The following is a 25,030-nucleotide window of genomic DNA, read 5'->3' on the forward strand; positions in this document are numbered from 1 at the left end:
CAGTTGTTAGTACAGTGAATATGTACTTTAACATCAGTCACTTAAAATATTGATTAATTTGAACAGTTAAATGACACTGTAGATATAACAATATGTGGACGGACAGAGTATAAAGTTCCTAAGATGACGAATCTCAGCTATTTAAGTGCATTATTTGCAAGTGATACTTTTTGGCCTACAGAATAAGATCTGTGTGCTGTTAATAGATGTCAAGTGAGAAACAATCAATCATTTACTTAAAAGAGCAAACCGTCTCAATTCACTATGGTTAGATTTTCATAGCTATTCATTTTTAAAATGGACTATTCCATTAACAGCAAAATTACAAGTTGTTCTCGATCCAGGGAGTCACCAATTATCTTACGGTGCGAAAGACATTGTGGCAACATGGCTGTAAGCAGAGAGAGCAGTGATGGAGAGAGAGAGTAGAATATTTTATTTTTGTAAAAACCAGGTTTTAAAATGATTCCAGCCAGACCTTCTTATTCACATCCTTCTCAAACAACAACAGAACAAATATCATGTAGCCAGTATCATTGGACTGAAACTCATATCCTAGCTAGCTTGTGGTGTACACTTCTTGAAACACACTTGAAAATAATGACCCGTTAGAGGAGACTGATCTAAAGTTCCTGCTCAGAAGCTGCTTTTCGGGGGAAGCATTTGGGTGTTTGTGTTAGGGGCTTAGCTCAAGAAACCTGCTCTTCTTGACAAAACTTATTTTAATTTTCACATCCTAATCAACTCTCCAATGTTTGATAAAATGTGTTGACCTTAACTTCAGAAGTCAAAAGAAATTATACACAAGCGCTCATCAATGCCACAAAAGCACTCACTAACACACTGTATAATTTCTGTCTCACACAAAATCTCTATTAAAGTCTTCAGTGAGAAGGTGCTCTCCACTTTATCAACCCCTAGTTGTTTAACTTTGTAGTCATCTCCTGCTATAAAATGATCAAAAGGAAGTCTGTGTTAGGAGACCGTCACAGACTAGTTACAGTGACAGTCTTCCTATACGTACTCCAGCCTGGAGACTTATCTTTGATGAGTTAGGGCAGGAAATTGTTGAAAGGTTTTGTGATTTAGGGCCAGACCAGAAAAGAGAACACAGCCTTTAGTTTAAGCAATGTGGAATTCAAAAATAAAACAGGTGACCACATGAGCCACATGGCTACAATGACTAGAGCAACTAAGCTCTGTCATTGTAGATCAACTTAGCTTAATTACAATTTGGCTGGTTGCGTGGAGAAATGTATCCCTCATCTGAAGAATTATTCATGTCTGGTGTATGTAGAGTTGAAGAAGAATGAATGAGGAAGGATTCAAGCCATATTAAATCAAAAGTTTTCTTGCAGGAATCAAGAATCACAGCAAATACGAAAAAAAACAAACCCTAGGGAGGTGGAGGATTCATCTGCCAGACAACATATCAAATGCATCCAACAGCGTATGTAGTACACATCATCTGCTTACAGTGCCTGAACCCCATCTGTCAGCTTTAGATACTCTCTCACTCCCTGCCTGGTCAGGCCACGACACACTAAACAACAGCCAAACCCTCCCGCAGTTCGATTCAGAGAGTCCTTTTAGCGAATCAAGGGGCCGTCCAACCCCTAGCTTCGGCCCTTCTGAGGGGAAAGGGGAGGCAGAGAGAGGAGGTGGAGCCCAGTTTCGGTGGTCTTTAGTTGGCTTTGGCGCGGAGCTGCGCCCTCTTGCCCGTCACGGCCTGGAAACCGGTCTTGATGCTGGCGACGGAGCAGCGGGAGTGGCACGTTTCACACTGCAGGAAATAGAGGCGAGTGTCCTTCTGCAGGATGGTCTCTGGAGAGCGGCAGGTGTGACACGTCACATATTCCTCTGCAGGGGCGAGAAGACAGTTATTAGCACTGCAGCACACACAGGAGTTAACTATGTATTCATTTACATTTCTGTTGAAAACACTTGATTAAAAAAAAACAAAAAACCCAGAAAACCCATTTCTCTTCCTTGTCAAAACCTGGCGCTGAACAAGACCCAGTGCAGACCTGAATGATGAATTCTGGACAGAGTTGTGAGGAATGATGGAGGTCTATTAAATGAAACCTATTTTTATTAAATAGCAGCTCTACCATTATCATATGAAGCCTGTTTAGAAAAATAATTTTTCCTAATCAAAACAAGTCAAATTTAATGATAAAATGAACAATTTCAATTAAACTTTAAGAGACTGTTTTTATCAGTTTCCTTCATAAAGAGAGGTTACATTTACAAATTAGTTAATTAATTATAAATGGATTTTGATGTGAAATTCGAACTTTGTGGGAGCAGTCATTTAATTCGTAATTGCTTAGTTTTATTATTCAAGGCATGTTGCCAATGTGTATGATTTTATGCAAGATAAAATTCCTCCAAATAACTAGAGAGCGTCTTGCAGTGGGATCACACCAGCCACAACGCCGGTCAACATGTTGACGTTCTGACCCACGAGTACTCAGCAGTCATTACTACTTCATTACGTGTACTCAGTACTAATGGGCTGTAGCACACCCACATACTAATATAGTACTTTGCGCAAACATAAGTTAAGATCGACTATTAACAGTGACCCTCGACTTAAACGAATGTAGGCCAGGGGCTGTCACGACTGGTAAAAATGATTTAATGATACCAGATACATGTCCTGGTTGCAAGTGTTCTTTCTTTGTAAATGCAATAAATCATTCTTGTATTAAATTCATAGAGCAAAGCTGAATACGGACACTGAGTGAGTATGGCAGAAAGAAAACACATTGCTCATGAACAAAACCAAAGCATTCATTTTCATCAAGAGTCTAATTAAAGATTTGTGTTCACCATAAATAATACGTTTAATCGCTACTTACTGATATATCTTCTCAACACATTTTCTATCTGTTTCTGTTGAAATCTGCCTTTGATCACAAGCTGGTTATTTCCGTCTATGGAACCACTGTTAACAGAAAAAAAAGGCACAAAGAAAAAACACAAATTAAACAGTGCACACAGAAATGTTTCCTTTCATTGGAGAACTAGCGCCTAAAATTGACACAAAATCCAATCACTGTATATTCATCAATTTCATCATTGTAAATACAAACACTGACCTTGTTCCCAGCTCAGCCAACAGGAAAGCGAGCAGATGTTTAGGCTGACGATGCAACCTGTGATGAAGTACATGAAAGGTCAGTTTGTAGATAGCACTTTAAAATGTAGTCTTGGTGTCAAACAAACCATTAGTCTCATATTTCACAAAAAGAAGAGAACATAGTTTGATACAAGGCTTGAATCAGCTGAACTGGTTTCAGTCAAAGTGACCTGGGATTGACAGATGCAGTGTTTGAGCTCAGTGTGTATTAGTGTTGGAGACTCACAGTTTGCAGATGTCTGTGAAGTTAACGAAGGAGGTTTTCTTGGTTCCCACTCGGACCACCTGAGGAGGCTTCATCACGAACTTCCTCTTCTCTCCGGCCACCATGTCCGGATTCTTTTCCCTCATGATGTTGAAGACTCGGTTCAGTAGCTGAGACAAAGATGGCGCACAGAGTTACGCCAACTCACCGCACTTACGTCAGGACAAGATCTTAACAATGTGTAATTGTTGTCTTTATGTCCACAGGTTTTCAATACTGTATATAAATGAATAGACAAGTGTGTCAGTATTCCAGAAAAATAAGAACCATGTCGATGGGACATTCAGGGCTTTTATAATGTAAAACAATCCTGAAATCTTAAAACGTGATGATTCTCCAGTTAGTGGAGTTAAAAGGAGCATCTTTTTTCTGTGATTTCTGAGCAGATGTAATGACATTTATACACGATGGACGACAGATTCAATGATATCCTCCGGAAATGTAAGGTGAATCTAAAAATATGTTCCCTACACTTTGAAAACATCTGCAATAGCATAACTTAGTAGGTAACATTACAAAACAACTAAAAGATAGTCTTGTATTTGTTCAGTTTACAGGAAAAAAAGATGGTAAGAATTGAGAAACCTTCCTCTTATTTCCCCCTCACTACGTTCTTCCACTTGTTAATACACACACAAGTTGTCCTTCCTCATGTAGAATGGGTTATCTGTTTATGGCTGAGTGGTGTGTGTGTGTGTGTGTGTGTGTGTGTGTGTGTGTGTGTGTGTGTGTGTTTTAGTTTACAGCTGTCCTACCTCATCATAAGTGTAGTCTCTTTCAGAGCCGGCCCATGCTGGTCCCGTGGAGGAGCTGAATGAGATTCCATCGTTGTTCTTCCCCTCATCGTCCTCCAGTGCTGGAAACACATCATACAAAGCTATTAGTACATGTGTCTTCCTTTGGTTCTCTACTTTAAATATGTGGTGCCTTCTCACCGTCATCCTTCTCCAGTATCTCTCCCTCATCAAAGTCCACTTTCTTTGACTTCTTCTTTTTGGTGGGAAGCATCAGGTCCAGGTTGTCCTCCTCCAGCACCTCTGTCTGCTCTCCTTCAATTTTCAGCTCCTGAATTGGACCAATGAAAAGTGAGATTCAGTGAAGAAATGATGAGCAATGACCACATGGATGTGGTTACGACAAGAAAAGGGAAAGCAACGGTAGAAGTGGAATAAGAAGTGCTGATGTAAAATGATCAGAAGGACAAACCGAGGATGGAAGCAAACAGAAGTACACAGACGGTGCAGTGATGAGCAGAAAAAAGAAAAACTGGTTGTGGTTTAGCAGAGACTGACCTTCAATCCCTCCTCCACATCATTATCAAATACTTTCTTGGGTTTCTTCTTCTTTTTCTTCTGGTTGAAGAAGTTCAGGTCATTCAAATCATCGGATGGCTCTAGAGAAGATAAGAAAAACCCTGCTTAAAGGCTAATCCTGCTATTTTTAAAACCAATTTTTTAAAACATATTTTGGGGTCTAAATGACAAACAGGTACAAAAAGGTTTGGCATTGTTCCAGTAGATTGCCTCATTAGTTAATGTGTTGACCTGGCATCAGTACACACGAAAGCATGGCAGGATGACGGCAATAACTCAATAAGCCAGTAGTATATACAAAATATCTACATAGATTCATTTCTGCTTTTCAGCGAGACTTCCACTTGAGCAAGACTTCAGTTTCTGGTTTAACAAAAACGATCTTACTCTTTAACAAAAAGGTCAACCCTCTGTAGAGTTCCTTTCCATAATGTTGCCAGACACTCTGAGCCTGTCTGGGGCTTTTAGTGGATGTACTTTGACGGGCGCAGTTGCCTTTTACGGAATACGTTGCAGCCATTTCAGCCCGTTTCATGGCTCCCGGCTGAGGTGATCAACTGGACCAATTCCAAACCTTTCCAAATTCCTTAACCTTTTAGGCATTTAGACACCAAAATATGTAAAAATAGGGCCCAGGTTTAAAAATGCTGGAATTACCCTTTAATTGTAACTTAATGCAGGCTGGCAGTTAAATGTACGGTATAACATCCCTCAAAAAGAACATGCACAGACACTGGGGCTTGAAATGTCAGCTTTCAGTCAGAGCATCTCTATTTTCTCTTATAACCTTTCTTCCTGCCTTCATCTTCATCCAGATCCAACTCTTTGTCGTCTCCAGCCTCTGGCTCTGCCTCCTTTGCCTCCACCTCTTTAGCCTCTTCTCCTCCCACACCCTCTCCTCCGTCCTCGTCCAGCATGAAGGGCTTCTTCTTCTTCTTCTTCTTCTTGGTCATGTTGGGATCGAAAATCATCTAAGGGAGAACAAAAGAGGAGAGAAAATCAAGTTTTACAACTGCTGACAAATTTATGAAATGGTGGCCAACACGGTTATACCATGACATGGTTCTAACAGTTTTTCCCATGGGAGAAATAAGTTGTGGTTCAATAACCTGGGAGACCATCTGACAAAATTAGCCAGCCACTTTCCTCCCGGCTACTGCTGACAACTGCGGTAAAATGACGGTCGCGATGAGAGTCAGTTTTTATTTGTCACTGCAGATCATTATCAGTGTCTTTCACTGTGATCAGTATCAGTTACAGGACAATGTGTTCCAACATACCAGATGAGGCAGAGGGGAAGGACATCTCCTCTGCTGATTCTGTTATTTTCATACATCAGGTCACCTGAGTGTATTATCACTTTTCTACCACGCCATTTACAGTGTGTTTGTCGTCAATGAAACTTTCAACAATGAAAGTGAATTACATTAAACAAAACATAAGTGCTTTTGCTACAGTTTTCTGCAGTGTAACATATTATGTGCCCTGATTTAAAACAGGCCAGCACTGACTGAAGTGTCCTCTAATAGAATATCAAGTGATTAAAGATGAAACAAACAGTTCATGAATCAATTAGTCAATCAAAAGACAATTAATCTGCAAAATGAATCTCCATGTTTACCAAAAAACGGCTAAAATCTTTTCAAATGGGGACTGTTTGCTTTTTTGTTGTTGTTGTTTTTTGATATTAAAATTGAACGTCTTTAGACTTAGGACTGTTTGTTGGGCAAAACTAGCAATGTGAATATGTCAACCTGGACATTTTTCACTATTTTCTGTCATACTATGATGGAGTAAACAACAGATCAAAACAATAATAGATGAACTGATAATTAAAAATATAGAGTTGCAGCACCACAGACGCCTGCCAGCCACCCAGAAACGTGTATTTTGTGTTACAACTGTAAAAATCGATATATATATAGCTTTTATATGGGTGTTGTGATATGACACTTGATGATATTTGGGATTTGGTTGTGTAATATTGTGACACTCTTCCTCGTCTTAATGACTTTGCTATCTCAGATAACTGATGGAATTTTCTGAAAAACTGTAACTGCTGCAACTAAATGACAAAGACTATGAATGCCCCTTCCTTGTTTGTCATCGTACCCATATTAACTAATAATTAACAATCACGAGAGACTATTTCCCTACAACACCAAGGGTCATCTCAAACTGCAATTGCGGAGATCACATTGCAATCACGACGTTAAATTCATTTAGAGCTCTAATACAGTTAACTTACATTCAATATTTAATTTTGAATTGGATGTAGACAGTATTCTCACGGTGTTTTTCTGTCACGACTCTGTTTTAGTGTAGAACAAACAGTCCATCCAGAATAAACAGCTAACACTAAACCATTGTAGCTTTTTGTTTCTGGTAGAGAACATTCAGCGTTAGCGCCGCAGCTTAGTCAACGGCCAGCTAGCTAACGCTAGCTAGTTTGCTAACTTCAGTCTTTCATTTGAGTTTTCCAGCAGCTGTGACAGGGCGGATTGATAAAACACTGCAAGTATTAATGATCAACGTGATGTGATATATCACGATATAGTGGTGTACTGGATATTTTCTTGTCCTTTTGGCTGGTCAGGCCGTTGTTAGCTCGGCTGCAGCCATGTGAGAGCTGGTGCGGACAGGGAGGGGAGCAGCTGTGCCGAGGCCCAAAGTCATCTTAAACGCCGATCACATCCGATAATTCACCTTAATTCCACCCAACAAGTCTACGCACTGACGCTGACTAAACAGCGGATAAGACGAGATGACTTACCTCGTCTCCTGACATGTTTGCGGGCTGAAAAGTGACTGAAATCTGGCTGCTTTTTTATTCCTCGATCAGTCCCACACTGCTGCGCCGAAAATGTCTTGCATCAGCGTTGAATTCACAGTACGCAGGCGTGAAGTCGCAAAATCCAACGTCATTACTTTGCGACGGCGCATTCCAGTTGGGCAGTGTTCAAGAGCACAACTGCACAACAAACTGTTGCTTAATATGTACATTATGAGCTTGTAGATGTATAAAGGACCTGTTCCATCACAGAAAATGAATTGAAAGAAAAATGAATGAATAACAGTTGTATACATATACTCTGCTCTTCCCTACAGATGTCGCAGTATGCCTCTGTAATAAGCATATAATTTAAAGCCCAATTCATATCATTTTGAGCAAACCTGGGCATATAAACACCATGAGTATTAATAGGGCATCAAGAAAGAGGTCAGAACCAAACACAGGACAAATATAGTTAATGTGGTCTGCTACAGCTGCCTCATACGACTACGATTAAGATCTCATTACTTACTTACTTACTTGTCATTACTTAAAATGTATTTGCTCATATATTGCTTGAGATATATCAGAAAATGCTGGTGTCCAAATTGTTTGACTCAGTGTAGACAATGGCTTGCATTCCTTCTTTTTGTGTTGATATGAACTGCAACTAAAATGATTTGCCTATTAATCAATTAGTAGATCAGCAGAAAATTAATTGGCAGCTATTTTGATTTTAAATTATTCATTTAAGTCTGTTTTCAAGCTTAAATGCCACACATTTGATGGTTCCAGCTTTTCATATTTGAGGATTTACTACTTGTTCTTTGTCTTCTTCGATAGTAAATTGAATATCTTGAGGTTTGGGGCAGCTGGTCGGACAAAACACACAAATTTGGCATTTGTTCACAAAGTTCTGACATATTATAAATGACAAAAAAAATTAACTCAACAAGAACATAATCTGCAGTTTAATGGATAACGGAAATCATTAATTGCAGCGCTAATTTGAAAGGCAGAACTGAATGTGCATCAGTTGGAAACGACAACTTCGCTACCCTGGGACCCTTAACAATCTTACAGGTCAAAGGTACAAATTCATTCTGTGAGCCACAAGTCGGAAATGCTGTTGCACCCATACAACTCATTATATCCTAAATCACAGCAGTTTTCCCATCATGACTGTGCGGGTGTTAAACTATGACTCTGAATATGCTGATATCACACAATGACAACGTGAAAAGATACAGCTTCCACGACAATAAAAGAATTGAAAACCTTTAATGATTTTGCAAATAATATTCTCATCTGGATAAATAAAACATAGAAATGCAAACATGCTTGTCCATCCATCCTTGTGTTATGTTCTTTTTTTCTATGTAAAAAATGTACATCATGACTTTGAAAAACTAAAGGAATTACCTCTTCTTAATTCCAAAACGCTGATGTTGTAGATTGACTATAATCTAATCTTTTATAAACCACCAGCTCTTTCAAGATGCAGTTAATAAGGTGTGATGATAATTTATTATTATTACTATTTTTAACATTATACAATTTGAAACAAAAACCCTTATGAGAAAGACCGAGACAGACAGAGCAGGATGAAAGTGTTAGGTTTAACATCTCTCTTTCTAGCCGTGCATTGTGATCTGTATTGTGATTTCCCCATTGTTGCATGCTTCGTACAACCTCAACAGCACCTCTCAGTGATGGCAGAAATACAGTATATAAAAAGAGACACATTTGGGATATTTACACCAAATAACAAGAACCACTGGTGGGAACGCCTTTGAGGGGGAGGGAGAAGTCGCTGAAATGGCGACAGGAGGCGAAGAGGAGGAGGAGGAGGGTGGGGGGACAAAGTACGCAGCCTGAAACAAAAGAAGAGGTTCGGATTCTGGCAAACACAGAGCTCATAGCTTCATCACCCAGCTCATGCTGAGCTGTTCTCCTATTTTCAAGAGCAGCTAACAAAAAAAAAAAAAAAAAAAACGAGAGCAAAGGAGTGTTATTTTTGTCAAGAAGGAAAAAAAAAAACAAAAAAAAAACATCCAGCGAGTTTTAACGCCACAAACACAGGTAAATATGTGAGTCGGAAACAGGTCTTTTAGGATTAAGCTCCTGTGAAAATTCCCCTGTCATCCAGTGACGTTAATGACGCCACACAGTCGGTAACACTAATCTGACAATAACTCCTTTATCGCACCACAGAGCTCATAATGTTACACTTCAATATGAACTCTGCGGGCACTGAAACTGCCCTGCACAGGACGAGGACCATGAAGTGCTAGTACTGTATTAAAATCAAGGGTAAATATATATTAGGTGACTTTGCCAAGGTACAGTGATAGAGCTTCAATAGAAAAGCCCCCTGATTGGCTCGTTTGCTGAGCACCCAGGGGTCTCCATATTTGTGAAGGGAACGGGAAAAGAAAGACTACAGCATTTTTGCTTTTTCGTAGTGTTACATAAAGTAGACGGTCAGCTCTCCTCAGACACACAAAAACACTCATACACAACATCCTATCAGTCCATTCATTTCCCCTGGCTCCTTCCTCTTCACTCTCTGATGCAGGTATGATGTGGCGGACGCCGCGTTTACATGGCTTCCATCGCCCAGCGCTGCAGGTCCTCCATGTCGTCCTCGTCCTCCTCTTTCTTGGCTTTGGGGGAGAAAAGACAGGGGGAAAAGGCCATGAGAGATGTGAATGAATTAGTACAGTTATGTTTAGCTGATCTCAGCTGGTTTTATAGCCTGGGATCTCCAGAGTGACAAACCTCTACTTTACATCAGCTGAGCTTGAAGCAAAAGTTCGACATTTGGGGAAATTGTTAACTTGCCTTCTCCTTCTGGTCAAGAGTTAGATGAGAAGATTGATATTACTCATGTCGGTACTAGCGATCAAGGATATATTGGTGGCAGATGTGGACTAGGGATGGCACTTAAAACCTGGTTCTATATGGGGATTTGTTCTTCTGTCTTTCTCTCCTCTGCTCTCTGAGTTGCTGCCTGTTTACACGCGGGCAGGGCTGAACTAGAGGCCGCAGTGGAAAGAATGAAACGGATCATTATATTTTACTCGAGTCGTCAACGGCTCTGCTCTGTACGTGCAAATAAATCCACCAGTATCGGAGACAGTATAGTAACTCATTAAACACATGTTGAACAAGCAGAACATGAACTTGCAGAAATAAGACGTCTTTGACCGCTCTCCCCGCAGTCAACTTGCTGTCCCCTCTCAATACACATACCCATACGGAGCTTGTTATGCTAACAGCGAATTGTTATGAATGCTAATTAGGGTTAGGGAGGTAATGGTTGAGACTAATTAGCCATGTTTCTGAACATGAGTTGAATTCTTGTGGACTTTGAGGCTGAGACCAGTCAGTCCCTCCTCTCTACCAGTGTCACCAGTCCTCTGTTAGTCCCCAGCAGCAGAGGAAGGAGGACAGAGGACAGGATGAATGATGCCACAGGACTGTTTATTGTAAAAGGCTTGCAGCCTTTCTAACACAGTGGAGTTCAGTTGCTTTCGATAACCACTACTTAGTCCAAGAGAAGGTAAAGTTATTCTTGTGGTTTTTGTAGCCTATACATGCTTACGTGCTATACATGCCTTTAATGTCATCAATTATCGAATGGACATCAGCCACAACAAACAGATACTTACCTGTTATCGCCCCAAAAATTCCATATTGGTGCATCTCTAGTCTGTACGGTAAATATAAGGCTACAGCCAGCAGCCAGTTTTCTTATTTTAGTATATAGACTAGAAACAGAAGGAAACTGCTCGTCTGGCTCTCTCCAAGAATAAGAAAATCTGCATACCAGCACCTCTAATTAACACATTATATATCTCGTCATAATCCCCTGTAAAACAGCAAAAATCCTTTAACTCTCCCCCAGAAAGCAAAAAAAACATACTTCCTAAACTATCTTCCTATAAAAAGATGATGCAGTCCGGCTCACACAGTTGTTGTATCAGCTTTTCCAAAGGCTCTTACCAGGTCTGGAAGGTAATGAAGTAGAAGGCACGTTGGGGAGGGGGACGTTCTCTGATCCCCCGATCTCCAGCAGGTTTTTGTCCAGCTCCTCCTGTTCCAGCTCATCCAGCTCCGCCAGCAGCTCATCCTGAGAAACACAGCAATCAACACCAAAGATATGAGGATAAACACGAACTAATTCTGCCACTGAAATACTGAGCCTAATAAAACAATGCAGATTAAATTTGTCAAAATGAGTGTAGGGTGTTATAATCTGGTCCTAATCTCATGCATCTGTACACTTGATGAGTAAAAAGTCTCGCTGAGAGTTTAATTAAAATAATTCAAGTCAGTTGACTGAGAATTAGAGAAAAGGCGTATTCATTCTTCCTGCCATATTATCCCAGGATGACTGAATACCATCACTTGTAGTGAAGTTGGTCTCTGAATAAGACCATTCAAAAATCAAGCTGATTCAACAGCATAAATGCCAGAGTAATGACTCAAGAAACACAACAAACTGTGTTTAGCCTGACACGTCACAAAACAATGCTGGACAGCATCAAGGACGATGCTGAACTTTGCTCTGCCGGGTTAAACATGTCATCAAACAGAAAAACAAACATGTCCTCAGCTGACGGTGTGGAAGATCTGAAATGTCAGATTAGTTTGAGGCGATCTTTACAGTTATTCACAAAATAAATGAGGCAATAGCAGATATACAGCCATCCGTTTTAAAGCAGGAATCAGTTCACAATCACACACTGCATTTAGAAAATACCACAAAGAAACCTCATAAATATAAAAAACGTCGCCCACCTCATCAAACTCCTCTCCAAAGCCGACAGGTTTAGAGATGGCGTCGGAGATTTCCTGGGCCAGCTCCTGCTGCTCTGTAATGTCCTGCATCAGGTCGTCCACCTTGTCTATGTCCCTGAAACAACGAGCAGAGGAGGATTCATATGTGAGTAAAACAGAATGCACTATTATACCTTTTACCCAAACCTGTCACTGATTCAAATAACATACGGTGCTGATGGGTTTGGATTAGGGATTACTGCATATGGGTCAAATCCTCAGTATTCTGTTACAAGCAAAACATATTCCTCATAATCTTCCCATTGATTTAAAGCAGACTGAATCTTTTTTTACTCTCCCTGCAATCCCATGAAGGCAATTTAGAAGCCGCAGACTACAAATATACTATACCTACACTATAACAGGCTTCACTTCAGGCAAACGCTCGAGCAATCAAATTATAAATAACTTAATCAGTGACTGGGTGACAGCTCTTACATGTTTTCATGGGCAGACTTCATGGCCTTGGCAGCGAAGCCCATGTTCTTGAGCACTTCAGTGTTGGTGTTGGCATTCTCCAGAGCCTCTCTCTGGAACTCGATGGTCGACAGTGTGCCATCAATCTGGGCGAGCTGCTTCTCGTACCGCTTCTTTCTTTTCAAGGCCTGTAGAGCCGCTGAGGGGAGGAAGAAAGCAGGAAAGGAGTCAGGATGAATAGATTGACAGTTGGCAGTGATATGAAACTGTGAATCATGGGGGTTGTTTTGTCCTTAAACAGGAACATGAGCCAGATAAGCGCCACATCTTATCCTCTGTTAAAGTACAGTGATTCACCACTATGTGGAATCATAAATAAAGAGTGCACTAATCTGCTATGTTAGTGACGGCTACATCAACAAGGAAGACAATTATATATAGCCTGTGACTGGCACTTGGCTGATGAAATGGAAAAAGGGGAGAGAAGAAGTGAAATGAGCCATAGCAGTCACATGACCACAACCACTAACTTACACCTGACAGGCTGTAGTGAAACTATCAGAGAGCGTCATGCTAGGTTGACTAATTCTGTCCAACTTTGTGGAGTCGGAGGAGGAAATCATTCGAGCCAAGTGCAAGAACAATGCTTTTTTTTTTTTTTTTGAATGCACAATGAACACAAAGGGGTCTGTGACTTCTTTATCAACTTCCAGTGATTTTTCACTTGATGGATAACCTTAAGTGTGAGGTGGGGCAGGGCAATATAGATTTATATCATATCATTGTAATGACAGTGATGTTTTTTGCTCCACTTGTGGCAAAATAGTCCATCCGTTTTTCTCTCTGTCCTACACTTATACATATCTCAGCAACTACTGGTCAGGTCAGCATGAAATTTGGTTTGGGTATTTATGCTTGTGAGGATGATTGCCATTAATTTTGGTGAGCCCTTAACCTATCGTTTATCCTACCATTTTTGGTGACCCCTTGATTCTAGCGATGCCATCAGCCCAAAATGTCCATTTGTACACAAGTAATAATCAGAATAGATTCAATAGCCGACCCACCACACTCACTATCCCCACAGGACACAACACTTTAATTTAGACCCTCTGGGAGCTTTTCTCTCATGCCATCCTCAGGTCAAAATGTCAAACTTTGTCGACAACATTACAAGTTTGGCATCCTTGCTCTAGGTGATATCAAGTGTGCTTTACATCCACTAGAGCAATTAACAGGTGCCCTACAACACCTACATCTTTAACATGTTTGTATCATGTTGTGTTAGTATCAGAGTAGGGTCTTCTGGTTATTGTAATATTTTTGTTTCCATATTGCCCACCATCACTAGTGATAAACAACGTTAAGTTTATACGTCTTTGTATTTGCTTTATGGCATCATTAGCTTATATAATAACCTTTCAGGCAGCTGTAGGACCCGCTGGAGGTCTGTAGGTTTCTATACAGACTTCTGACCAAGGTGCAAACACGCCCACCTCTCTGACAGCGATACCTCGGTCGTTTTAACATGTGCACCTCCAGTGCTCAACCCTTGTCCCGACACACAGAGCCAATAACTTTATTGCCAGTCTCTCTGCAGTAGGATATCTAACTGTATCTGTGTCACTTGCCACACCTTTAACTAAGTCTTTTGATTTGAAATGGTCACTGATCGATCAGACGCCAAAAATCACCAGAGATACTGTGGCAGGAGACAAGGCTAGCGTTACCTCAGTGAAAACAAGTTAACGATAATCAATAATCACATAATAAAATGTCACACAACCGATAAAACATCCACTTATCTCGAGTGGCAACCATAGCCGTGATAACGACGCTAGGTGAGGCTGCCAACAGTTATGACAGCTCGGGAAAGTTAGCCAACTTAGCTAACGTGCTAACATTTAGCTTAGGCTTGTTGACCAGGCAATTTGGCGATAAGGAGCAGAAACCATCAGAAATCACGCCCTGATATCTCACCTCTTTTGTTTTTCGTGCCGTTCTTCTTGGCAATTTGCAGTTCCTGCTCGATCTTTTTCTCTAGAAATTCCTGTTTCTTCGTTAGCATCTCCTCCGTCTCTCGGAGTTTCTGGATCGCCTCCTGTGGGCTCGGTCCTTTTGCTCCTTTTCCTCCTCCTCCAAATATCTTACCGAACAACGACATATCTGGGATGCTACAACACACTAATTATTAAAAAAATAAATAAAACAAATCTGCGAAATGCCCGAGAAAATCAAGCTTAGCTACCTTGCTGCTAGGCTACACTGACACTTCGCCCTAGCCTGGAACCTGGAAGGATTGTTGATGTTTTTCTACTTCCTGGATAAGGCCCAATGACGTCATGTTGCCCGATGAGGGGTGAGAGGTGCTTGTTGATCTCTGTCTCCATCTTCTGGACAACTGGAGCACTGGAAAGTACTGTATCGTATTTATCTATTTTATAGATATATTATCTATTTTTTTGCACTAAAATTCATTCTATTTTCTCTACACGGTGCCGTTTACTTCCCTTGCTCTCAGGATTGTACATCATTTCATTTAATGAAGAATTTCAGTGATAAGACTGAATATTTAACAGTAACTGTTACTCGGTTTAGGTTTAGTTTTCCCGGTTTAGGTTTAGTTTTCTGTTAAATACTTTGGTGACATTTGCTAGTTTTGATATATTGGTAACTATGTGACCCGAGGTGCAAATGCCCTAAAGATCCCCTCCACTCAAACTTGGGTTTTGCCTATTGTTAGGTCCCTTGCATGTGCAGAATGATGTATGTGCAGAGTTTGAAACTTGAAGGTTGTTTTCACTTTCATGTAAATGGTGTACTTACAAGCAGGATTAGTTCGAGGTTCGTTCAATATTCAATTTACACTAGTATGATTTGGAAACTTGAATCCTCCAGAGGAAGCCATCAAGTGTCCGGCATTTTGAAATGAAAAATATTTGCATATTCAGTCTAGATTGTTCAAAGAGGGAGAAGGAGTAGATGTAATTTAAATAAAGTTGAACAAACTAATTACATTTTTTGGAGAAAGTATTTCTTAGACACAAATGACTATTCAAATCAGAGAATTGATATATGTCTTAACATGCCCGGTGGGGCTCTAAGGTTTTAAAGGGGTACTCCAGCAATTTAGAATAGCACTTACATATAAAGTTGGGTCATTTGCATCAGAGACATTGAATAAACAGTCAAATTGATGCAGCAGAATGCCATAGTATATCCTTTTACTCTCTTGTATGTGTAAAACTCCAAAACCACTGGATCCTACAATTCCCACAATGCAACCAATATCATCTTTTCCTTGGACCCTTCCAACCTCATAAATGGCCATAACTTTGAACCGGCTTTCTGTTAAAATTGTGTAGTCTCAAGCCCCTGATTATAACATGAGAATGATTATAAACTGTTTTCACAAATAGCACTAATCTACATGTGTAAAATCAGTGAAGTTATACATATTATTTCCTTCCACTTTATCTCAGTACTGAATAACTCCCTATATAAGCGAGTTGGTTTAGTGGTTCTGAACCCCAGATGTTTTTTTTGCTAGTCCACGATCAAATGCACACACACACATCTTACAATCTTCTTCCAAAGACTGCAATCTGAACTAAATGAGAAGGAAAAGAAAAAAGAGTAAACTTTTCACAGAAGCAGACAGTTGGGGGTTTATGTATTTTAATTCATTATGATGCTACATTATGATGATCCATGGTGGTCGTTTAATTATTTTTCTTCCTTTACTACAGTATGTTAATAACCTTGCCAGTTATCTTTTTAAGTCTTTTTATTTTTATATACATACAAAAGAGTATCCAATTACTGTGTGATTACATTGTTGTGTGACTGTATCTTTGCATGTGTGGTCTGAAGCACTGATGCCTTTTCTTTTTTTCTTTAATGTAGTGTGTATTCACAGGTCAGTCCTCCTCCCAGCCGCCCACATTCCCACTTCTCTGCTCCCCGAGCTCCCTCTGGCAACGAAAAATACAGATATTTATTCTTTTTCTCTCTTTTCTTCTTTTAACCAACCTGCTTAGATGGTCATGTGATAGCCGAGATAATACAGCTGTGTTGTCTCAGTTATCTCGCAACCACCAGAGGCCAACAGGAAACAAAAGGAAAAGATAAATCAAAAGGAAACAAAACACACACACACACACACACAAACTGATAAACCAGACTCGAGATGGTCCCTTTTGAAAAGACAAGTCTTTTTTTTTTTGTTTTGCTAATATAACTTCAACACTCAAAAAAATAATAATAATCATAATAAATCCATGTCATTTCATGCAGACTGCAGAGTGGACACTTGAATATAGTGCATTTGAATATTATAAACAACAGAAGCATCGTGGCTAAATGATAATATAAGAAAAAAAAAGCAAACAACTGCTGTAATACACTAGAGGACGCAAATACAATACTCCATGGGCAAAATTAAACAAGGTGTCCAAACTATTGTCACGTACTGGATGTTATATATTGAAAATGTCCGAGTTTGTTTTGCAAGTTCACTGCTTGAAAGGGGGAACAGTTAGTCTTTTTTGACTAGTGTCTCTCTCTCTCTCTCTCTCAACCTGAAGAAATTAAAGGGTTAACTGGGAGAATCTGATGTCTTTCACTAAATCACAGCTTTGTTTTTGTACTAGATCACCGTGCAGCATAAATTCTTTATTATAATCTTGATTTTACTGAGTTATAATTTTACAAATGGCCCGAAAACAGATTTACTGAATTTCTAGTGATTCCTTGGTCCGGTTAGCGACTGAAATGATCAAAAGGTTTTAAATCTGATTTAACACCCCCATTTTCTGTTGTGTACAGGAAATCTGTTCAGATGACAGTTTTGTTTTCAAACCACCCCTCTTCCTTCGTCCTAAAACAGCCTGTGATTTCACCGTTTGTGGTCGCCTTACATAAAAACATCCACACGCAGTCACATCAGCGCTCCTGCAGGAGGCAAAATCAAGAAGAGACACACACACACGCGCACACACAGTTTCTACTGGCTCACATTTTTACCGCATACTGTTTAGAAGACAATATGTAAGAGTTTGAGTCTAGAAAAAAAAGTCTTTCACTGATCACTTGTGTTCATCTCTCCTTGCAGATTATCAGTAATAAGTGGAAGAGAGATTATCAGAAGAGGAGTGTTAGATCTTTCTTATAGACAATGTGAGTGAGGAACTTGAAGACTTAAGAATCAATAAAGAATCAATGAAAGACTTTAGACATTCAGCCAGCGTGAAGCCACTTCCACACACCACTAACTGTTACCTGTGCAAGTTGCGGAAGATCATTTAGGAAGGAGGGATGGACGGAGAGAACAGATCAGAGGTGGTGATTATTTCACAAAAAAAGAAAAAGAAAAAGAAAAAGGCAAGACCTGTGACAAAAACGCTCGCACTCATGGTTTAACGTGGTGATCGCCTTCCTTTGTTTTCTTTTTACACATTAAATTATTTTACATCCAGACAAACCATCATGATATTGCCTTAAATGTTAAAAAAAAGGAAAGAGAAATCAACATAAACCCAGAAGACATCCCCGTTGCCGTCATTGACACGTGTCCTCCCGAGCACGCCGTCCGTCCATCACTGTGCTCTGTCTGTCTGTGTCTCTACAGGGCCAGCTTGCCAATGATGACTCCAATGACAAAGAAGAGCACGCAGAGCGCCAGGACACGGGTGCTTAGGCCTTCGTCCCTCATGGCCGAGGTCGCCATGGAAGAAGAGTGAGGAGCGGCCACTGAGGTCACCTTTCTCTTCCGCAGCCCGTCGTCCTCCTGTGATGAAGAGAGATACAGTCAAAACGCTCAGCACACACTCAGATAAAGATTACAGCTCATCACAGATATTTTGGCATTGGTGTATATATTGATCAAGTAACGAGAGTCATTTAGAAACTGTGTCATCATTATGTAGTTTGCCTACCAGAGAGCACTGACAAGTTTAGTTTTCAACTGTAAAATTTCCCACTCAATACGTATCTTGGTCACAACTCTTTAATAACCAAATTTAAGGGATCCTTATCAAAAATGTTCAAATTCTGCGTTATGTCAGACAGCAAATCATTGGATTTTTAAACTCTCATATACCGATAACAAGCTCTGTTTTAAGATTTAAGAGTCTAAAGGGTAAAGAGTCTGGCTTTTCACAACACCATCAGTGCCATCATAGTGGACAGCCTTGTTTTTCACTGAGCTGTCGGAAGAAGGTATAATATTGCTGCCCTCAAGTGCGGTCAGAAATATCCAATCACAAGTGGAGTACACACAAATCCCCAATGTTAGTACAACACTAGAGTCTTATGACACCTTTGTTGCCTAGGCGTGATTTACATTTAATGTAAAGAAAATATTGTTACAGCAAAGCACACGACTTCCGAATCAGGTCACACGTCTGATGGACATTTTCTTTCGTTTTCAATCTGCCACGATAACACAACTGTGTGCCGTTTAAAAAAAAAACCTGGTATCAATATCAACAATGGATTTTTTTTCTGAACAACAAGCACATGAATGTACAGATCTGTTATTCAATTTCATAACAATATCCATTCAAGAAGTGCATGAATGCAACCAGATAGTGAGGAGCAGTCCATCAGGACATGCTACGCTCTTTGAGCCTCTACTGTATCAGTGCCTCCTGCTTGTTATGAAATAAACATCCTTGTCACGCATCATTTCCTGCCATACTTGTTTCAGTGATAACTTTGCCCCCTCAAATTATTATATGCAAGTCTACTGATGACGTCATTTGGTGACTTCTAGCTACATTTTAAACAACCAAGAGCTACTCTCCCTGCAAAGAGTTGGCAACAGTGAAGAGAGAGGAGCCTTTGGACTAAAGCTCTGCCAAATGCAAGTAAAGGTTATTAATTTTTAATTTCATAATTTAGATTCTGACTGAAAGAGAGAGCATTATTCCTGGCACTGGTGCTGAATTTTTTTTACAGGTCTCAACGATATCAGAAAAATATAAAAAACAGACAGACTTCTGAGATTTTGAAAAGTTACATAACGTCACCTGATATGTGCAGCTTCTATCTTCGACAGCCTCATTTAGAAAGACTTTACCATTCGGACAATAACAAACTTTTTCTGGTTCAGTCTCATACGGAGCAGCACTTATCAAAGTCTACAAAATTAATGTTTGACTATTTATGGTGGCTGTCATTTAAATAAAAAAAGCTTTTTTTTCATAATCATTTATCCTGTCATTGTATTTCAGATGTGACACATCATGCAAGAATGAAACTCTCCAACTTTGCTTTACTGTGTGTGATGGAGGAAGTGCTGGAGTAGAAAATACAAGGCTGAAAGAAAACGCAGACTGATTGCCTCTTTTATATGTTTTTGTGCGTCTCACCCTGATCTGTTTGTTTTCTTCCCGTAGCCTCTGCACCTCCATCTGCAGGCGCTTGCACTCCTCCATGATCTTCTTCACCTCTCCGTCATCCAGCGAGGCACTGGCCGACTTGGGCAGCGCGGAGTGCTCAGTCTTAACAGAGGAGGCAGAGGAAGAAGAGGAAGAAGTTTTGTTGCTTTCACTCTCATGCTGCGGAGAGAGTGAGGGTGAGGAAGGAAGGGGTGTAAAGAAACATGCAGAGACATGGCAGGGAGTGAGATGAAAGTACAAACAAATAAATCATAAATGAAGAAATAAGCATGTAATGGGTGATACAGTGATGTGTCGCTGATGGGTAGGAGACTGAGAAAATACTGAGCAAAAGGAAGAAAATGTAACTCTTAAGAAACATGCAATGTGAATGTTTCAATGATTTTAGTGCTTAAGGTTTAAAATGGTCATCATAAGTCGGCTTTTATTCAAATCTGTGAAATACAAGTTTGTAGATTTGATGGGGATGTGAGAAACTGACTTTTGTGCATCTACACCGGACACATAACTTAAGAGTGAGACTTACAGTTTTGTCATTTTCTAGAGGCATCTCAAATGCACATCTCAACTTTGAATCCATCAGCTCTTCAGGCTTTGCCTCCTTCCACTGTGGACGAGAACATCAAGAGGGAAAGAGAGACAGACAGTGAGAGTTCATTCAGGGATTCATCAGATCAGTTGAGTTTATCTTTCATGTAATTCAAAGGAAACAGAAATGATCTTCAAAAGGATTTGGGACGTGTATTATAAATGTAAGAATGTCAGAATAGTTCCTGCACACTGAGACAGACTGATTCAGCTGGAGTTCAGCTGGAGGTACTGTAGGTTTCTGAAAGATATTAATTCCTGCAGTGTGACTCGTCAAGAAAAACTCAGGGTCAACAGTCAGGTAGTCCATAACAGGTAGTTTAAGGCATCAACTACCTGATTCAATAAGAATAGAATCCCAAATCATATTTCATGCTCTGGTACTCACAACTCCTTCCATGTCAGTCATGTCGTATGGAGCCAGCATGGACTGCACCATGAATTTGTGTTTACTCTTTTCATTGGGATCGTAGTCAAAAGGCTGTAGCATAACTGTGGACAAAAACAATGGCAGAATGGAGAGCCAGAACATTAGGGAAAGACTCACTTCCTGTATTGCCCCATAACAACTATTATGCAACCTATTCATTTCAATGCTTGGATGATCATTTACTTAATGATTCTGGTCATAATGAATGTTTATATCTTTTATTTACAAATTATCTGACAGTAATGAATACGATAGAAGTGCGGAGCCATTTTAATTCAAACATCAATATAACAAGCAAGGAAAAAACTCAAGTTATTTTAGAGCTCTTAGGTGTTTTTGTCCCACGCCACAGATATGCCTCCTGATGATTAGAAACAATATTTCTAACCTCAAGTGGCTGACTGCTGTATCAGTACAATGACTGGTAGATCTGAGACTAGAAGATTTATTTTGGTGCTGAAAGACAATACATGCCGGCTGGTAGTTCTGCATTTATTGTTCTATTCCTGGAACTACATCAATTTAATCATATGAAACTAGATTTCATCTAGGATTGTGATTATCATGAGGGCTTGATATAGCTTTAAGACTGTCTTCTTCTTGTGTTACAGCCTGCATTAAAGTAAAAAGAAAAGTAATAAGAACAATTTTCTGAACTTATTTTAGTGTTGCTGTTGGGTGAAATGATCAATAAACGCCTCGTTCCGCTCGGCCATTAGATGGTACATTAGTGATTTTTTTCCTAAGATATCAAATACCTCGCCGTAATTTAGACATATTGTCTGAAAGCAACAACAGATCATCACATTGCAAAGTTAAAAATACAGATATCTGATTGAATCAGTATCACATTTGCCTGGGCTTTTCACATATGTTGCAAGAGGATAAAAAAAAAAGTTTACCAACCAGAAACATTGACGGAGGTGCCAGAGTCAATGATGCCACTGTTTGGGCGCACACAGTATCTGCGAGGCGCAGTTGTCTTGACTTTGAAACACACATTTCTATCTGTGGGGTTGGTGAGCTTCAGAGTGGCAGTGACGACATCTGTAAATGGGCCTGAGGAGGACACAGAGAAACAGAACAGTGACCCAAGGGTCTGCTAGTTTGGGTACAGGTTTGTTAGTCATTTGCATGGCTTAGATTCCTGGTTCAGAATCAAGACTCAGTGGGCACTTGTTGTGTGTCTGCAAGGATGAATATGTGAGTAGTGTTTGTGAGGGACTCCACAGAGCCTACAATAAACACGTTAAAATGCACATTAAACATTAAAACAGTGGAAAGAGCAGCAAAGTGTGCAAGCTCTTACTTTATTATTCATGCCCCGCCCTTTGCCAAAAACTGGATGCTGTAAAAAAAACTTACTGGATGGGCATCTTTGTGACATACCAGAGCTAATGTTCTCTTGTTGCTTGTGTAACATGTATATCACCCTCACAGTACCCCTCATAAAACCATGTTTAATGACTCCAGACTAGTAGAATATTCAACCTCTTGATAACTGGACCTTGGTTTTGGAAATGTGCGTTGGACAAACAACCTTGCTGTGCTTTGTGCTCTAATGAGTTACACTGTGCATCAGTAACTGAGTGGGTGTATGCATCTTCTCCTGCTCTTCTTTGCATTCAAAGCTCTGCAATAATCAATCAGCCAACAACCCACTACTGACTGATCCCATCACCTTAGGCCATCGCTTGACCCATTTCTACAGCAATATCACACCCAAAGGCAAGTATCTTAGAATTTAGCCATTATGCCTGGCCCACCAGCTCAGTCTGTATTTTCGCAATCATTCTGAATGGATATAGAAAAGCTGGAAAGGAATTCAGGCTGCACAGTGAGAGTAAACGGTAAAGCCCTCAATCACAGCCTGCTAGTTAACAATATTGTGAAATAAGCATGGTAATAAGGCTAAGCAATGACACCCTGATCGTAGAAAATGCTAGAATAGTCACTTCTTGGCAGCCGGTTGTTATCAACAACACCGACAGGAAGGCGTATTCCAAGTATTATATCATACCACCATGTTTAACATACTGTCAGAGGATAAAAGACGAAACATAGGGAGCAAATAAGTGAATTAGAGAAATGGGACGGCGGGCCTGCCCTGACGCTGCAATGACAGCTAGCAGTCTGACTTGCTAGCTAGGTTAGCTGACTGCTATCTAGCTAGCTAGTTAGCATCGTCGCACACAGTGTCGTTTCACCTGTCATCGCCACTGCTGTCGCGCACACAATGTAGACTCCAGCTGAGGCTAGCTATATCCGTCTAATTTAATAACAACAAAAACAAAGAACGACACATTAGTAAGCGTTAACTGGTTAATGCAGAAATCGACACAGTGGCTATCATTAACGCCTTCTAGGTTAGCTACCTAGCCCCCCGGCCCTGCCCTCTGCTTCAGCGTTAGCGAGCTGTTACCTCTGAATTTCAGTTCGTGTTGTGGCTCTAGCACCAGGACTTGTTCTGTTCTGGCCATGTCCCAGGGCTTCTTCCTGTCGTGACGGCGAGGACAACAATATTTTAACGCAGGTAGCCCGGAGAGGTGAAGCAGCTGGCTCCCGAAGAAACAACCCGGCCGTCCACGGTTTTTCTACGGGAGGGAAGGAGGAGGAGGAGGATGATTACAAATGCACCACCACTCGGACTGGCTGGCTGGCTGACTGACTGCCACCGACAGCTGCTGGGGCTAACGTGCTAGTGCTAACTGTGCTAGCAGCGGAGGGAGAGACGGGAAGGAAGGAGGATGGTGACGTCACACAAGGGGCGGGGCTGGTGCGGGATGTCAGGTGGTTTCTTGACCGTTACAAAAAGAAACGTTCATATCTTGAATGCTAAATTTTACATTCATACATATATATGTACACTGTCACAAAGACAACCAACTTACACCAGTTTAAGACTGAGATAACACCGTACTTTGAAATACTACGTGAGTAAAATCACCAGAAAGCCATCAAGACTGAACCAGGGCCATAGAGAGTATTTTAGAAACATTGAGGCCACGATAGTCCCCTAAACGCACCACCAAACACCCCCAGATTTTTTGAACATTAACGTTATTCAATTAACTGTTCCGGGAGGCTTTATATAAATTCCATTTCCAAACAAGGAGGTCTGAGGGCTACATTGAACACCTAGCGGATGCGGGGTGTTTGGGGGCACTTCCACTATAATCAAGGAAACTGGCTACACCATGACAGCAGCGCCAGTGGTGCGTCTGCGCCGCATAGATCCGCTCTACAAACGTAAAAATGAGCCAGTCTTCTATTTTTTTTTCTACGCAAGGTGTGCGCGGCCCCTTCACACAGAATTGGGTCACAATCACACCGATACATCCCACGACGCTCTGCGAATGGTCGGCATACGTTACGTGTTCAATGTAGCCAAAGCGTAAATGCTGTTTCAAAGACTTCCCCACACTGTGAGGAGTATACATGTAGTTCTGTGGGCGAAATGCTGAAGCCTTTACTTATTATTTTGTTGGTCTAGACGTAGTAACATTTAAACACATTGAGTCTGAAAGTACTGGAATCAGCCTACAAAACATCCACTTTTGCGTAAATTTTTAATTGCAGCCCCCCAAATTCCCGCCAAAATGCAGCTCCAGCCCTGCTAGGGACATCTGCATGACCTTGAAAACCCCCCTTTTAGTTCCTATATTTATGTATCCTTCGTTTTCATTTACAAATGGACTAAAGTTATATTATTTTAAAAAAGAAGCATTCACATCACCATGGCAGCAAATAAAGTAGTACGAGATCAATCAGATTTAGCCAATTTGACATTTAAACATTGAACAGGCGCACAATAGCTACATATTAGGATTGACACACCAGTGATTTCAGTA

General features: G+C 40.5%; 3 protein-coding genes across 6 annotated transcripts; all 3 read right to left on the reverse strand.

The window, feature by feature from the left end:
• Positions 1-413: 413 nt before the first annotated feature.
• On the reverse strand, positions 414-7,581 carry eif2s2 (eukaryotic translation initiation factor 2, subunit 2 beta). Of its 2 annotated transcripts, XM_070910201.1 has the most exons (9): positions 7,497-7,581; positions 5,511-5,694; positions 4,703-4,803; positions 4,346-4,475; positions 4,166-4,266; positions 3,372-3,520; positions 3,105-3,161; positions 2,865-2,950; positions 414-1,860 (listed from the first exon to the last, which is right to left on the reverse strand). In XM_070910201.1, exons 1-9 carry the CDS (start codon positions 7,509-7,511, stop codon positions 1,685-1,687), a joined length of 999 nt encoding a protein of 332 aa, XP_070766302.1. In that variant the 5' UTR covers positions 7,512-7,581; the 3' UTR covers positions 414-1,684. The 2 variants fall into 2 exon arrangements, with proteins under 2 accessions (XP_070766302.1, XP_070766303.1); XM_070910202.1 differs by lacking the exon at positions 3,105-3,161.
• Positions 7,582-8,452: 871 nt separating this feature from the next.
• Positions 8,453-15,035, reverse strand: LOC139288849 (charged multivesicular body protein 4b-like). Of its 2 annotated transcripts, none has more exons than XM_070910286.1 (5): positions 14,739-15,035; positions 12,780-12,957; positions 12,303-12,417; positions 11,505-11,631; positions 8,453-10,162 (listed from the first exon to the last, which is right to left on the reverse strand). In XM_070910286.1, the coding sequence occupies exons 1-5, from the start codon at positions 14,920-14,922 to the stop codon at positions 10,098-10,100; spliced, it is 669 nt and encodes a 222-aa protein (XP_070766387.1). In that variant the 5' UTR covers positions 14,923-15,035; the 3' UTR covers positions 8,453-10,097. The 2 variants fall into 2 exon arrangements, with proteins under 2 accessions (XP_070766387.1, XP_070766388.1); XM_070910287.1 differs by having other exon boundaries at positions 11,499-11,631.
• A 1,462-nt stretch (positions 15,036-16,497) lies between these two features.
• LOC139289547 (vesicle-associated membrane protein-associated protein B/C-like) lies at positions 16,498-23,869 on the reverse strand. Of its 2 annotated transcripts, none has more exons than XM_070911173.1 (6): positions 23,602-23,869; positions 22,086-22,238; positions 21,138-21,241; positions 20,688-20,768; positions 20,132-20,263; positions 16,498-18,546 (listed from the first exon to the last, which is right to left on the reverse strand). In XM_070911173.1, the coding sequence occupies exons 1-6, from the start codon at positions 23,657-23,659 to the stop codon at positions 18,382-18,384; spliced, it is 693 nt and encodes a 230-aa protein (XP_070767274.1). In that variant the 5' UTR covers positions 23,660-23,869; the 3' UTR covers positions 16,498-18,381. The 2 variants fall into 2 exon arrangements, with proteins under 2 accessions (XP_070767274.1, XP_070767273.1); XM_070911172.1 differs by having other exon boundaries at positions 20,132-20,320.
• Positions 23,870-25,030: the final 1,161 nt, after the last annotated feature.

Source organism: Enoplosus armatus, chromosome 8 (assembly GCF_043641665.1).
Source record: "Enoplosus armatus isolate fEnoArm2 chromosome 8, fEnoArm2.hap1, whole genome shotgun sequence".
Taxonomy (NCBI): Eukaryota; Metazoa; Chordata; class Actinopteri; order Centrarchiformes; family Enoplosidae; genus Enoplosus; species Enoplosus armatus.